Here is a 12,327-nt window from a genome sequence, read left to right as displayed (position 1 = left end):
TCGACTTGGTGGGGGCACTGCCGTGCCCCCAGATAATGTTTTTTATACAGGCTGACTTTCAAATCAAAAGCATGTTTTTAATATTATAATTCTATGTATTTAAACTCTATGTATTACTTATGATACATAGTGCACTCCTAAATTTGAGACAAATCTAATGAGATTTTTTGTCAATTTTACTGTGTATTTCTGTTAGTGTGCTCTTATAAAAAGTTTAAAACTATTGTACTGTCAACAGCACATCAGCCTATTAATTTTATTGCAAAATAACAATACATCGAAAATGATGATGTTGTCTGTACAAGATTTTCAATACTGAAATTTTAACTCATTGGATTTGTCTCATATTTGAGGAATGTACCTACTATGTATCATGAATCTTATTTTAAACGGATGCTAACGATTTCAAAGTCATCTGTACCTATAAAGAGTAAGTTATGTTATTGTATTATAAGCATGAAAAAAGTCGACTCTTATAAATTAATAAACATATTATTGGTTCATTTGCTCGAATGTTCACGTTCAAAAAAATTATTGAGCGAGAATCGAACCTCCGATCTCTGACATTTACCACTAGGTACACCAATCGTTTTCGTTGAACCTAAACTTATTGCTGAATTAACGATAATTTCCCTTTAAAGGACAGTGCCAATCCATGTATGGAAGTTGGACCAAGTGCTGCCCAGAATGAAACGATAGTGCATTTTGTTCCTCATGCCAAAACTAATTTGTAAACCGAAGCGCACTGAAATCTATCCCTGGAGTTAAGAGAAAAAAAGAGTTTTGTTTTGAATTATTTACATACAAAATATCATCGATGTATACGTACTACGCATAAGATTTCGCGATTGTGGCATTAAATAACACTTGTTACGTTGAACCTAACCATACTTCATCCGTACACCTTACTTTAGTACGACTTCGACATTCTTTATAAGCGATCAAGCGCTGTTGCAGTAGTTTGGTTACTTGACAAAAATTAATTATTTCCAAAATGGAGCAAGAAGTTTTAGCTTAAAATAACTTCAATAATCGATTGTAATAAACCAATAAATGATTTTTTGCAAGTATAGAAAACTAAAACTTCTTGCTTCATTTTGGAAATAATGAATTTTTTCAACTTACCAAACAATTAAAACAGCGCTAGATCGTTTATAAAGAATNAAATACAGATGATCAATGGTGCAGTGGTGCTGTGAGTTTTCATTTTTACGCTGTGGGTGAAAGGTTCGATTCCTTAACAACTCAATTAACTTTTTTTGCTCCGAGACAATAAATTGATGTCTTTGTATCAACCTCATATCTCACTAATATTATAAATGCGAAGTTTGTATGTAATGTCTAGATGTTAAAATGTTTGTTATACTCTTTCACGCAAAATATATTGAACGGATTTTGATGAAACTTTACAGTATTATTGTTTAACCCAGAATTATAGGTATAGACTATAATTTATGACGATCTGTGACAAACTAAATTTCACGCGGGTGAAGCCGCGGCCAAAAGCTATTTATAATATTTTTATTTACGAGTTACTCATTAATATAAGTACAAAGTAAGACCTCAAAGTATTATACAGCATTAGATGTAGAGAATAATTGATTTAATTTATTTTAATTATTGAATAATAAATAAATAATTCCATACTAAGTGAAAATATTTAATTATTTAGTAAACCAATAAATTACAAAATACGAGCAAAAGTCATCATAGTAGGTACGTTTGAATGCTAAAGGTAGTTCAAGAAATACCTAAGTTAAATTGTAAAATTAACTCTCAGATTAAGGATTATTCCGATTAACAAAATAAGTNGATTGGCTTGGCTTAGAAGTTTGATATTTTCACAGCTTAAAGGGACAATAGACCTGAGTATTTCATGTGAATTTCAGCTTGATACGTTCACGCGTTCTTGAGATAAAGGGTCTTGACAGACGGACGGACGGACAACAAAGTGATCCTATAAGGGTTCCGTTTTTTCCTTTTGAGGTACGGAACCCTAAAAAGGCCAATAAATAATAAAAAATGATACTTTTTGAAAAAAATCTGCTTTTAAATTCGTGTTTTTTTGGTTATTTGATAAATTTCTCCAAAAAATGCCCATAACCGGTGGTTTTTACTACTTTGTATTATTCTCTATCGTATTACCTTCGTAAAACTAAAAATCGCATGTCTCTATCCCTATCACAACATTTGCAATGATTTTATGTATTTTTTTAATATCGCCTGTTATTTAGAATTATTATTGTTTTTATTTTATCAGGATTTACCGCTTAGTTTAAAAGTTATTACGTTTTTTTTACAATAAGTATTTGGAAGAAAAAAAAATCGATAAAAAATTTAAAAAAATCTCAAAAAATTTTTGACCCCTTTTTTGTCGATAAAAATAGGTCTAGTTTCATCATATTTTCAACCGACTTCAAAAAAGGAGGAGGTTCTCAATTTGACCCGTAAGTTTTTTTTTTTTCTATGTTTGTTACGCGATAACTCCGCCAATTATGAACCGATTTGAACAAATCTTTTTTCGGCGTATAGGTAATACCTCAAGGGTGGGTAGGGCCCAAAAGATAAGGAGACATGTAAAGTGCCCCATAAGGGCTACCTTTTTCTTTTTTTATTATTTTCTATTGACGTTCATAAGTGCCACTTGTGGTCTAAACTGAATAAATATTTTTTGATTTTGATTTTGATTTTGGTGGTCCCATTTAAATTTAATAATAAAAAAAACAACCCCCAAGGGTGGAAAATTGGGGATGAACTTTTTTATACGCAATATCTCCGCCGATTATAAACCAATTTGAACGATTATTTTTTTGTTGAATAGGTATTATCAAAAGGGTATATAATGAAAGGTGTGTATGTATATAAATATATAAGCATATTTATATACATACACACCTTTCATTATTATGTGTTTTTTGTACTTGTTTTGTTTTTAAATGTAGATTCATTTGAACAAACGATGAGAGGTTCTTATGTAGTTGTGAACGAGACTGTTTTGCAACGTAAATGTATGTAAATGTGTATATTAATACAGCTTGTTCCTTGTTTATGTTACAGAGCTGGTTCTTCTAAGAAATCCAGACACGGGAAGCTCCAAGAGACGTTGGATTGATACATCTGGAGTCGGTGCCAAGATTATGAAACATGTAAAGTTTGCCTGCACCGACTCCAAAAGTATCAATCATGGTATACCTACATAAATATTAATAATTCGTCCTAATAAATAAGTAGGTAATTAGTAATTATTTTTCTACGTTTTAGTGTAGGTTTTTTGGAGTCGGTTTTTTCATATGTACACTTTAACGTGACTCACGCTGTATAACATACNCGATTTAAATTAATACTGCATTTAAAAAGTAAATCAAGATAACAGTGATTAAATAATGTTATGATTTTACGTTTGATGTTCTTTTTTTTTTCAAATATTTAAAGTGTTAAAATGTTCCCGAAAGTATGCAATATGTAATAAGATAAGTACGTACTTTAATAAATCAAATTATGATAGAAATCATAAAATATAACATACAAAATATAATAATTAATTTGTTTTTGCCGAGGTGCATTATTTTCATGCAAGTATTTGCGTCATCGACCTAGTTTTCGTAAATAGCTGAGTGTGCTTAAGCATAAGGCCTGGCGAGAACGAAATACGCAAACAGTTTTATCCGACTGCAGAAAATGATAATAATGTTTTTTTATACAGGATGACTTTCAAATCAAAAGCATGCTTTTAATATTATAATTCTATGTATTTAAACTCTATGTATTACTTATGATACATAGTGCACTCCTAAATTTGAGACAAACTTTTTATTTCTGTTAGTGTGCTCTTATAAAAAGTTTAAAACTATTGTACTGTCAACAGCACATCAGCCTATTAATTTTATTGCAAAATAACAATACATGATATAGTTATTAAATTTTTAGCGTTTGGAGTCGCATCTCAAACTAATTTGAAAATTATAAATAACTTGAAAAAATCGAACTGCCTAAGGCGGGAATTGAACCCACGACCTTCCGCTTGCCGGAATTTCGACGGGTTCATCCAGTGTCTAANAGAGTAAGTTATGTTATTGTATTATAAGCATGAAAAAAGTCGACTCTTATAAATTAATAAACTATTATTGGTTCATTTGCTCGAATGTTCACGTTAAAAAAAATTATTGAGCGGGAATCGAACCTCCGATCTCTGACATTTACCACTAGGTACACCAATCGTTTTCGTTGAACCTAAACTTATTGCTGAATTAACGATAATTTCCCTTTAAATTTGGAGGTTCGCACCAAGAGCTTCATTCTGTATTTCGAAGTGCTCCTGCATTAGAATCGGCTCCAGTAAAGTCATTTCTTCGAGGAATCATAATCATCAGTGACGTAAATAAAATTGTGAGTGTTCAACATGTGAGTACATATTATCTATTTTTTATGTTGACTATCTTTACTGTGATTTGTTGTTATGTTAGTACTGCGATTAGGACTTAGCCTAAATTTGTGATCAGTTCTTTGGTATACCAGTGATTATGTTTATCTGTAATAAGGCTTGCAGACCATGAGCTAAGCTAAGTTAGTTTAGTGTGGCTCGCATAGCTGACGCAGTTTCCAATAGTAGTCGGCCGTTTGGTGTAGTGGTTCAGAACGGACTACTATGCCGAGAGGTCCCGGGTTCGATTCCCGGCCGGGCAGAAATTAAAATGATGAATTTTAATTTCTGTGACGGGTCTGGGTGTGACTATGTATAATATTTATGTATTTATGTATTTAAAAAAAAAGTATATAAGTAGTATATCCGTTAAGCTAGCACCCACAACACAAGCATTAAGTTGCTTACTTTGGGGCTAGCTGGCGCTGTGTGAAATTGTCCAAAGATTTATTATTATTATTATTATTTTTATGAGTTTTATTAATCCTCGAAGATGATTTCTTCGGTACTGACGACTGACTCACGGGCCTAGGCGTGCCTAGGCCAAGTGAGCCGCGTTTGCTGGATTGGGGTATTGGGAGTTGTCGTCCTGCAAGAACTTCCTAACTATGCGACACGTGTTAAGGATAACGGCTTTCTGCATTGTCATGTAAGTATTTTCCTGAATATCTAGATTGCGGAGGGCACTAAGTAGGTGTTTGGGTATGATCCCGGTGCTGGAGAGCACCAGTGGCACGATGTATACCTTGTCGATATTCCAAATTTTAAGTATTTCATCTTTGAGTTCTGTATATTTATGAATTTTTTCGGTTATAGTTTTATGCAAGTTATGGGTATTTGGGACTGCTACATCTATAATGTGTACTGTTTTATTTTGTTTATCTATAAGAGTTATATCGGGTCTATTGTTATGCACGGTCCTGTCGGTGAGTATTGCTCGATCAAAGTACATCTTGTGGCTGCTGCTCTCCAGCACTGGTTGTGGTTTGTACTGGTAGTATGGCAACGTCTTCCCGGATAAAAGTTTGTGTTTATGAGCTAATTTTTGGTGAATTATGTTGCAGATTTGGTTGTGGCGGTGAGTGTAGTCTGTTTGGGTGAGACTTGGGCACGCGCTAGTGATGTGTTGAATAGTTTCGGATTGTCTATTACATTTTAATTAATGATTAAACGAACTTAAAAAGTGAAGTTCTATCATAATTATGCGAGGGCTTTGTCCGAAGAGATTAGAAACCCTCCCACCCGTCTTTAACAATCATATACTCATATGTAGGTATATTATTAAAAACACAAACCCCCATATTAGTGCAATGATAAAAAATACAAATTACTACTCCAAACTAACTGACGACGGATACCAATGTCAAATGGGATGTAAACTGAGATACCCACAAAAAAAAAAAAAAAGATATCCTCAACTAACAGTGCGTAAACTGGCATCACCGTACGTGATACTACATAGTTCTTATTTCTAATCTCTTCGGACAAAGCCCTCGCATAATTATGATAGAACTTCACTTTTTAAGTTCGTTTAATCATTAATTATATTTTTGTGATGATTGTTTACTATTTTTTACCACTGAAAATAGTCTTAACGATCATGTTTGCGGTGGCGTCTGTACAGTATTACCTGATAAGGGAACATATCTGCAATTTAAAAATTTTGAGCGGAAGCAAGATGTTCCCTTTGTCGTATACGCTGATTTTGAAACACTCTTAGAACCAATACAAGGTTGTGAGCCAAATCCAAGTACAAGTTACACTTCTCCTCGTCAACGTCACATCCCAGTTGCTTTTGCCTATTTTATAGTTTGCTCTTTTGACAAAAGTTTAAATCTGTTTGTTTAGTATCGAGGTTCCGACTGTGTACCTACATTTCTCAGTAAACTTTATGAAGATATTCGAAAAATTTATGAAATCTTAAATAATGAAGTAAAGATGGAATTTAATAATCATAATGCTAAGGATTTAGCTAGAGCCGATGTTTGTCATATTTGTAATCAATTATTGATAATTGACAAAGTTAGAGACCATTGTCACCTTACCGGACGATATAGAGGCGCTGCGCATCAATACTGTAATTTACGGTACAGTGTTCCTAAGTTNTCTCAGTAAACTTTATGAAGATATTCGAAAAATTTATGAAATCTTAAATAATGAAGTAAAGATGGAATTTAATAATCATAATGCTAAGGATTTTGCTAGAGCCGATGTTTGTCATATTTGTAATCAATTATTGATAATTGACAAAGTTAGAGACCATTGTCACCTTACCGGACGATATAGAGGCGCTGCGCATCAATACTGTAATTTACGGTACAGTGTTCCTAAGTTAGTACCTGTATTTTTCCATAACTTAGCTGGTTATGATAGTCATTTATTTATAAAAGAATTAGCTGAGAGTTCCGGACCTGTAAAGGTTATACCGAGGAATAAAGAAAATTATATTTCTTTTACGAAATTTTTAAAATTAAAGAACGAAAGATATGCTCAAATACGATTTGTTGATTCATTTCAGTTCTTAGGAACAAGCTTAGAAAAGTTGGCAAAAGGTTTGCATAAAACTGATTTTGCTCATTTGAAAAATAGCTATCCTAATGAAAAACAATTTGAATTATTAACTCGTAAAGGAGTTTATCCTTATGATTACATGAAAAGTTGGGATTCGTTTTCTGAAAAACAGCTCCCCCCAAAAGAAAGTTTTTATAATTCTTTGATTGATGAAGCCATAAGCGAAGCAGATTATGCTCATGCACAAGAAGTTTGGTCTACATTCAAAATAAAAGACATGGGNTATTTACAGATCAGATTTCAAATCATCTGATAGAACTAAAATCAATTTACTTTTACTTGATGGTGAGAGTCAAAGTCATTTCGTTTTGATAAAAAACTTGTCTCGACTTGTTCGAAGCCAAATCACTAAACATCACGGCAAATTATATTTTTGTGATGATTGTTTACTATTTTTTACCACTGAAAATAGTCTTAACGATCATGTATGCGGTGGCGTCTGTACAGTATTACCTGATAAGGGAACATATCTGCAATTTAAAAATTTTGAGCGGAAGCAAGATGTTCCCTTTGTCGTATACGCTGATTTTGAAACACTCTTAGAACCAATACAAGGTTGTGAGCCAAATCCAAGTACAAGTTACACTTCTCCTCGTCAACGTCACATCCCAGCAGCTTTTGCCTATTTTATAGTTTGCTCTTTTGACAAAAGTTTAAATCGGTTTGTTCAGTATCGAGGTTCCGACTGTGTACCTACATTTCTCAGTAAACTTTATGAAGATATTCGAAAAATTTATGAAATCTTAAATAATGAAGTAAAGATGGAATTTAATAATCATAATGCTAAGGATTTTGCTAGAGCCGATGTTTGTCATATTTGTAATCAATTATTGATAATTGACAAAGTTAGAGACCATTGTCACCTTACCGGACGATATAGAGGCGCTGCGCATCAATACTGTAATTTACGGTACAGTGTTCCTAAGTTAGTACCTGTATTTTTCCATAACTTAGCTGGTTATGATAGTCATTTATTTATAAAAGAATTAGCTGAGAGTTCCGGACCTGTAAAGGTTATACCGAGGAATAAAGAAAATTATATTTCTTTTACGAAATTTTTAAAATTAAAGAACGAAAAATATGCTCAAATACGATTTGTTGATTCATTTCAGTTCTTAGGAACAAGCTTAGAAAAGTTGGCAAAAGGTTTGCATAAAACTGATTTTGCTCATTTGAAAAATAGCTATCCTAATGAAAAACAATTTGAATTATTAACTCGTAAAGGAGTTTATCCTTATGATTACATGAAAAGTTGGGATTCGTTTTCTGAAAAACAGCTCCCCCCAAAAGAAAGTTTTTATAATTCTTTGATTGATGAAGCCATAAGCGAAGCAGATTATGCTCATGCACAAGAAGTTTGGTCTACATTCAAAATAAAAGACATGGGACGTTACACTGACCTTTATCTAAAAACAGATGTATTATTGTTAGCGGATATATTCGAAAATTTTAGAAAAGTTTGCAAGTCGAACTATCTTTTAGATCCAGCCTTTTATTTAACTGCTCCGAGTTTATCATTTGACGCTATGCTGCTTAAAACAGGTGTTCAATTGGAATTGTTAACTGACTTAGAAATTATACGATTCATACAGAAAGGAATACGCGGAGGAATTTGTTTGTGTCCTACAAGATATGTCCAAGCTAATAATAAATACATGCCGTATCATGATCATACCGAACCCGATTCGTTTCTCGTTTACATCGACTGCAATAATTTGTATGGCCACAGTATGTGCCAACCTCTGCCTGTTTCCGATTTTAGACTGCTAGATCAAAATGAAATAGACCAACTAAATATCATGAACATAGCAGACGATGCAAGCTTTGGTTTTATTCTCGAAGTGGATTTAATTTATCCTGAGGAATTACATGATCTTCATAACGATTACCCCTTCTGTGCAGAAAAATTCATACCACCTGGTGGTAAAACTCCTAAACTAATTCCTAACTTGTATTCAAAATATGAGTATGTGATTCATTACGTTCATTTAAAAACCTGCATTAAAAATGGTCTTGTGTTAGACAAAATTCATCGTGTATTGACATTCAGACAAAGTACCTTTTTAGGTGAATATATTAATTTGAATACTGAACTACGGAAAAAAGCGGTAACTCCATTTCAACAAGATTTATTTAAACTGTTGAATAATTCCGTGTTTGGTAAAACATTGGAAGACATCGAAAAAAGAGTAGATGTGAGATTGGTTAATAGGTGGTCTGACGAAACCAATAAAACAAAAAAGTTTATTTCAGCAGACAAATTAATTGCAAGACCAAACTTTCATAGTGCTACAATTTTTTCAGAAAATTTTGTAGCTGTCCAGATGAAACCTGAGAGAATTTTTTTAGACAAACCAATTTACATCGGTTTTGCTGTATTAGAGCTCTCAAAAAGCCATATGTACCAATTTCATTATTCAATTATAAAACCTCACTATGGGGATAAAGTAAAGTTATGTTACACAGATACTGATAGTTTTGTGTACAAAATTGAAACATCAGATTTTTATAATGATTTAAAGAATAATTTCTTAAGTTACTTTGATACTAGTAATTATAGTGTAGATAATATTTTTGGTTTACCGATAAAAAACAAAAAAATTCCTGGCTTGTTTAAAGACGAGCTAGGAGGTGAAATAATGACTGAATTCGTAGGTTTGCGGTCTAAATTGTATTGCATAAAAACAGAATCATCACTTATTAAGAAAGCAAAAGGCGTTAAGAAAAATGTAGTCAGAGACTTGTCATCGTCTGACTATAGATCAGCTTTGCTTCATAACACAGTGATACGGAAAAAAAACATTTTGTTCAGATGTATCAAGCATGAGATTTTTACACAAAATGTTAATAAAATAGCATTGTCCAATTCCGATGACAAACGTTTAATTCAATCAGACAAAGTGTCAACCTGGGCTTGGGGTCATAATAAAATTATATAAAGTTTAGGTTAAAATGTAATTTAGAAAATAATTAATAGTTAATTTTATTAGATAAGTTTTAATATTTTTATTTTTATTATTAAATAAATTACATATTATATTAATATTTTGTATTATTTATAAAATTCATGCAAAAAATAATCGACAGTACTGATGTCATGTTTATGAACACGTGCTGAGTATTATGTAGGTCGTCAGTGACGACAATATTAATTATAAACTCAGCAAAATGTGATTGATTCCTCAGTTCGATTATTTTTTTTACCATTCACACATTTTCTCTGACGGAAGTTGGACGATAGCTTCTATTTTTGTAAGTATTCATTTAGTAGTTTGCGTTACACTTTGTTTTACATTAAAAATATTTTTACTAATGAAACTTTATTTTGTTATAGATAATGGCTCAATCTCCTGACATCATGTTGTCCCAATACGCTCAAGATCCGCTAGAGGGATTTACACAAGAGTTTCCAGAGCTGAGTTCAAGACTACACGCGCACGCCTGTCTTCAAAGAAAAGTGAAAAAGCCTAAACATCAAAAAGGCGTTTCAAAAAGAAGACTAGGACCGACGAAATCCTATGTGATACGAAAAAACCAGAAAGGAAAGAGGCTCATCAAAATAGAAATAGTTGACTTAAGTGAAATGGGTTCGGCTTCATCCTCAGAAATCGAAGATCAAGAGGATAATGTGCTGCTAAGCGCACAATACATGATCCAAGATTCATACGATGAGATCATGGACCTCACCGACAATCTAGTGCAAAAAATATCAAAAAAACTTTGTGGTGACAACTTTTAGTGTTTTTTTTTTAAAAGTGTTAGTTTTAGTGTAATGTAAGTAATAAGTTTTTTTTGTATTTTTAGTGTTTTTATAAGTGTAGTGATAAATTAAAGTCTTTATCAAGGAAATAAATGTGAATTTATTAACACCAAACAATTACATGTACGGATCGTAGATCAGAGAGTAGAAAGGTTACAGAGTNTAAAGTGTCTTCTTATTACAAGCTTTTTTTTTGTATTCCCGTTAAATTAAACAACATTTTTATCAAGAAATAATTACTTTATTTAAATTGTCAATATACATAATTTAAAGAATTTAATTAAAGTTAATATTATGCTGCTACATTTTTTTCAACACACCATTTCTTTATACACATCACATTCTTTAATGCACAATATTTCTTATGAGTAAAACAGTTAAATAATGTAGGGTTATCAAAACAATAAAGTTTGTAAAGAGTACTTAAATTTGGAGCGCCTAAACAAGTTACATCTAAAACGTCATTTTGATTACATAAATTATGCACCCATTTTATCTTTTCTTCTCCTTTTACTAAGATATATTTGCCTTTTAAATAAGGTACGATAAGTCTTTGAAATTCTCTATAGTCAATATATCCTTCATTCCACCGATAGCCTCTGTTTTTTTCGATCCAGCAAACTTGCTTTTTTTCTTCAGCAGTCAATGAAGAGAACGGGTATGGAGGCTTAATCAAAAATATGTGAGTATGCTCTTGAGTAGCTATAGCAAATTCTTTTATTATAAATTCATTTTTGCTATTTTTAAATCCTTGCAGATCTACGATTATATTATTGCTATTCATGATATTTTCTTGACGATATTACTCAGAGGTTTGTATTCAAATATACAATCGTTTAGAATCAAGCAATAAGCAGCTGTCTGATCTGGTATCTCTTGGTCTGTTTCAATTTCAACTCTTACGTCGATCGAACCTTTTAAAGTTTCGTGTTGTCTTGAACAGTCGATAACAAATAAGGGAGCTACGTCTCTGAATTCTTTCAAGCTCAACAACGGCTCTGACCGGCGTCCGTGATACGACTGCTGAAATCTTGAATACTGTTCGTATAATAAAGCAATTTTTTCCTCTGAAAAACTGACATTTAGTCCTTCATACGGATAATATGTTGAATTTAAAAAGACTCTTACATCTCGCACATGACAATGATCAAACTCCGCCATTGACAACACAGCATTATGTTTGCGATTGGTTTGTAAGGCAATTACAACAAATCGTGGTTTTTCTATTTGCGATGAAGTTTTTATAGACCAAGTGTGCTTACGTGTTTTAGGTAGTAATGGATATTCATACAGATCCCAATTACGAAACACTAATGGAATAGCTCGATCTTTCTCCAAGTGTTTCAATAGGTTAATCCTCTCACGGTCTGAAACTTTGATGTGTGGAACGCGCCAAATAATTTTATTGATTATTATGTCATCTACTACTTCACCTGCATTTAACTTGACTGCATTAAGGTTAGTATTACTTCTCAGTAACACTAACTCGTGTTTACAGTTAATGATAATTTTTTCATAATCCTCTGCAAATCCCAGTATTCTATTTAATGGTATAGATGCAGAAAATGCTCCACCA

General features: G+C 32.4%; 2 protein-coding genes across 2 annotated transcripts; both read left to right on the top strand.

Annotated features, from left to right (window-relative positions):
* The first annotated feature begins 6,945 nt into the window (after positions 1 to 6,945).
* LOC114365061 (uncharacterized) lies at positions 6,946 to 9,945 on the top strand. Its single transcript, XM_028321514.1, has 2 exons — positions 6,946 to 7,208; positions 8,374 to 9,945. The coding sequence occupies exons 1-2, from the start codon at positions 7,071 to 7,073 to the stop codon at positions 9,928 to 9,930; spliced, it is 1,695 nt and encodes a 564-aa protein (XP_028177315.1). The 5' UTR covers positions 6,946 to 7,070; the 3' UTR covers positions 9,931 to 9,945.
* Positions 9,946 to 10,091: 146 nt separating this feature from the next.
* On the top strand, positions 10,092 to 10,753 carry LOC114365073 (uncharacterized). Its single transcript, XM_028321529.1, has 2 exons — positions 10,092 to 10,243; positions 10,326 to 10,753. Exon 2 carries the CDS (start codon positions 10,329 to 10,331, stop codon positions 10,728 to 10,730), a length of 402 nt encoding a protein of 133 aa, XP_028177330.1. The 5' UTR covers positions 10,092 to 10,243; positions 10,326 to 10,328; the 3' UTR covers positions 10,731 to 10,753.
* Positions 10,754 to 12,327: the final 1,574 nt, after the last annotated feature.

This window comes from Ostrinia furnacalis, unplaced genomic scaffold, assembly GCF_004193835.3.
Source record: "Ostrinia furnacalis isolate ACB-3 unplaced genomic scaffold, ASM419383v2 OfSCF7552, whole genome shotgun sequence".
Lineage (NCBI taxonomy): Eukaryota > Metazoa > Arthropoda > Insecta > Lepidoptera > Crambidae > Ostrinia > Ostrinia furnacalis.
Note: the sequence above shows the minus strand (reverse complement) of the source record. Positions and strands in the feature narration are given on the sequence as shown.

Coding starts and splice junctions, on each gene's coding strand:
- LOC114365061 (XM_028321514.1), top strand. CDS start 7,071: ATGAAAAGTTGGGATTCGTTTTCTGAAAAACAGCTCCCCCCAAAAGAA.
- LOC114365073 (XM_028321529.1), top strand. CDS start 10,329: ATGGCTCAATCTCCTGACATCATGTTGTCCCAATACGCTCAAGATCCG.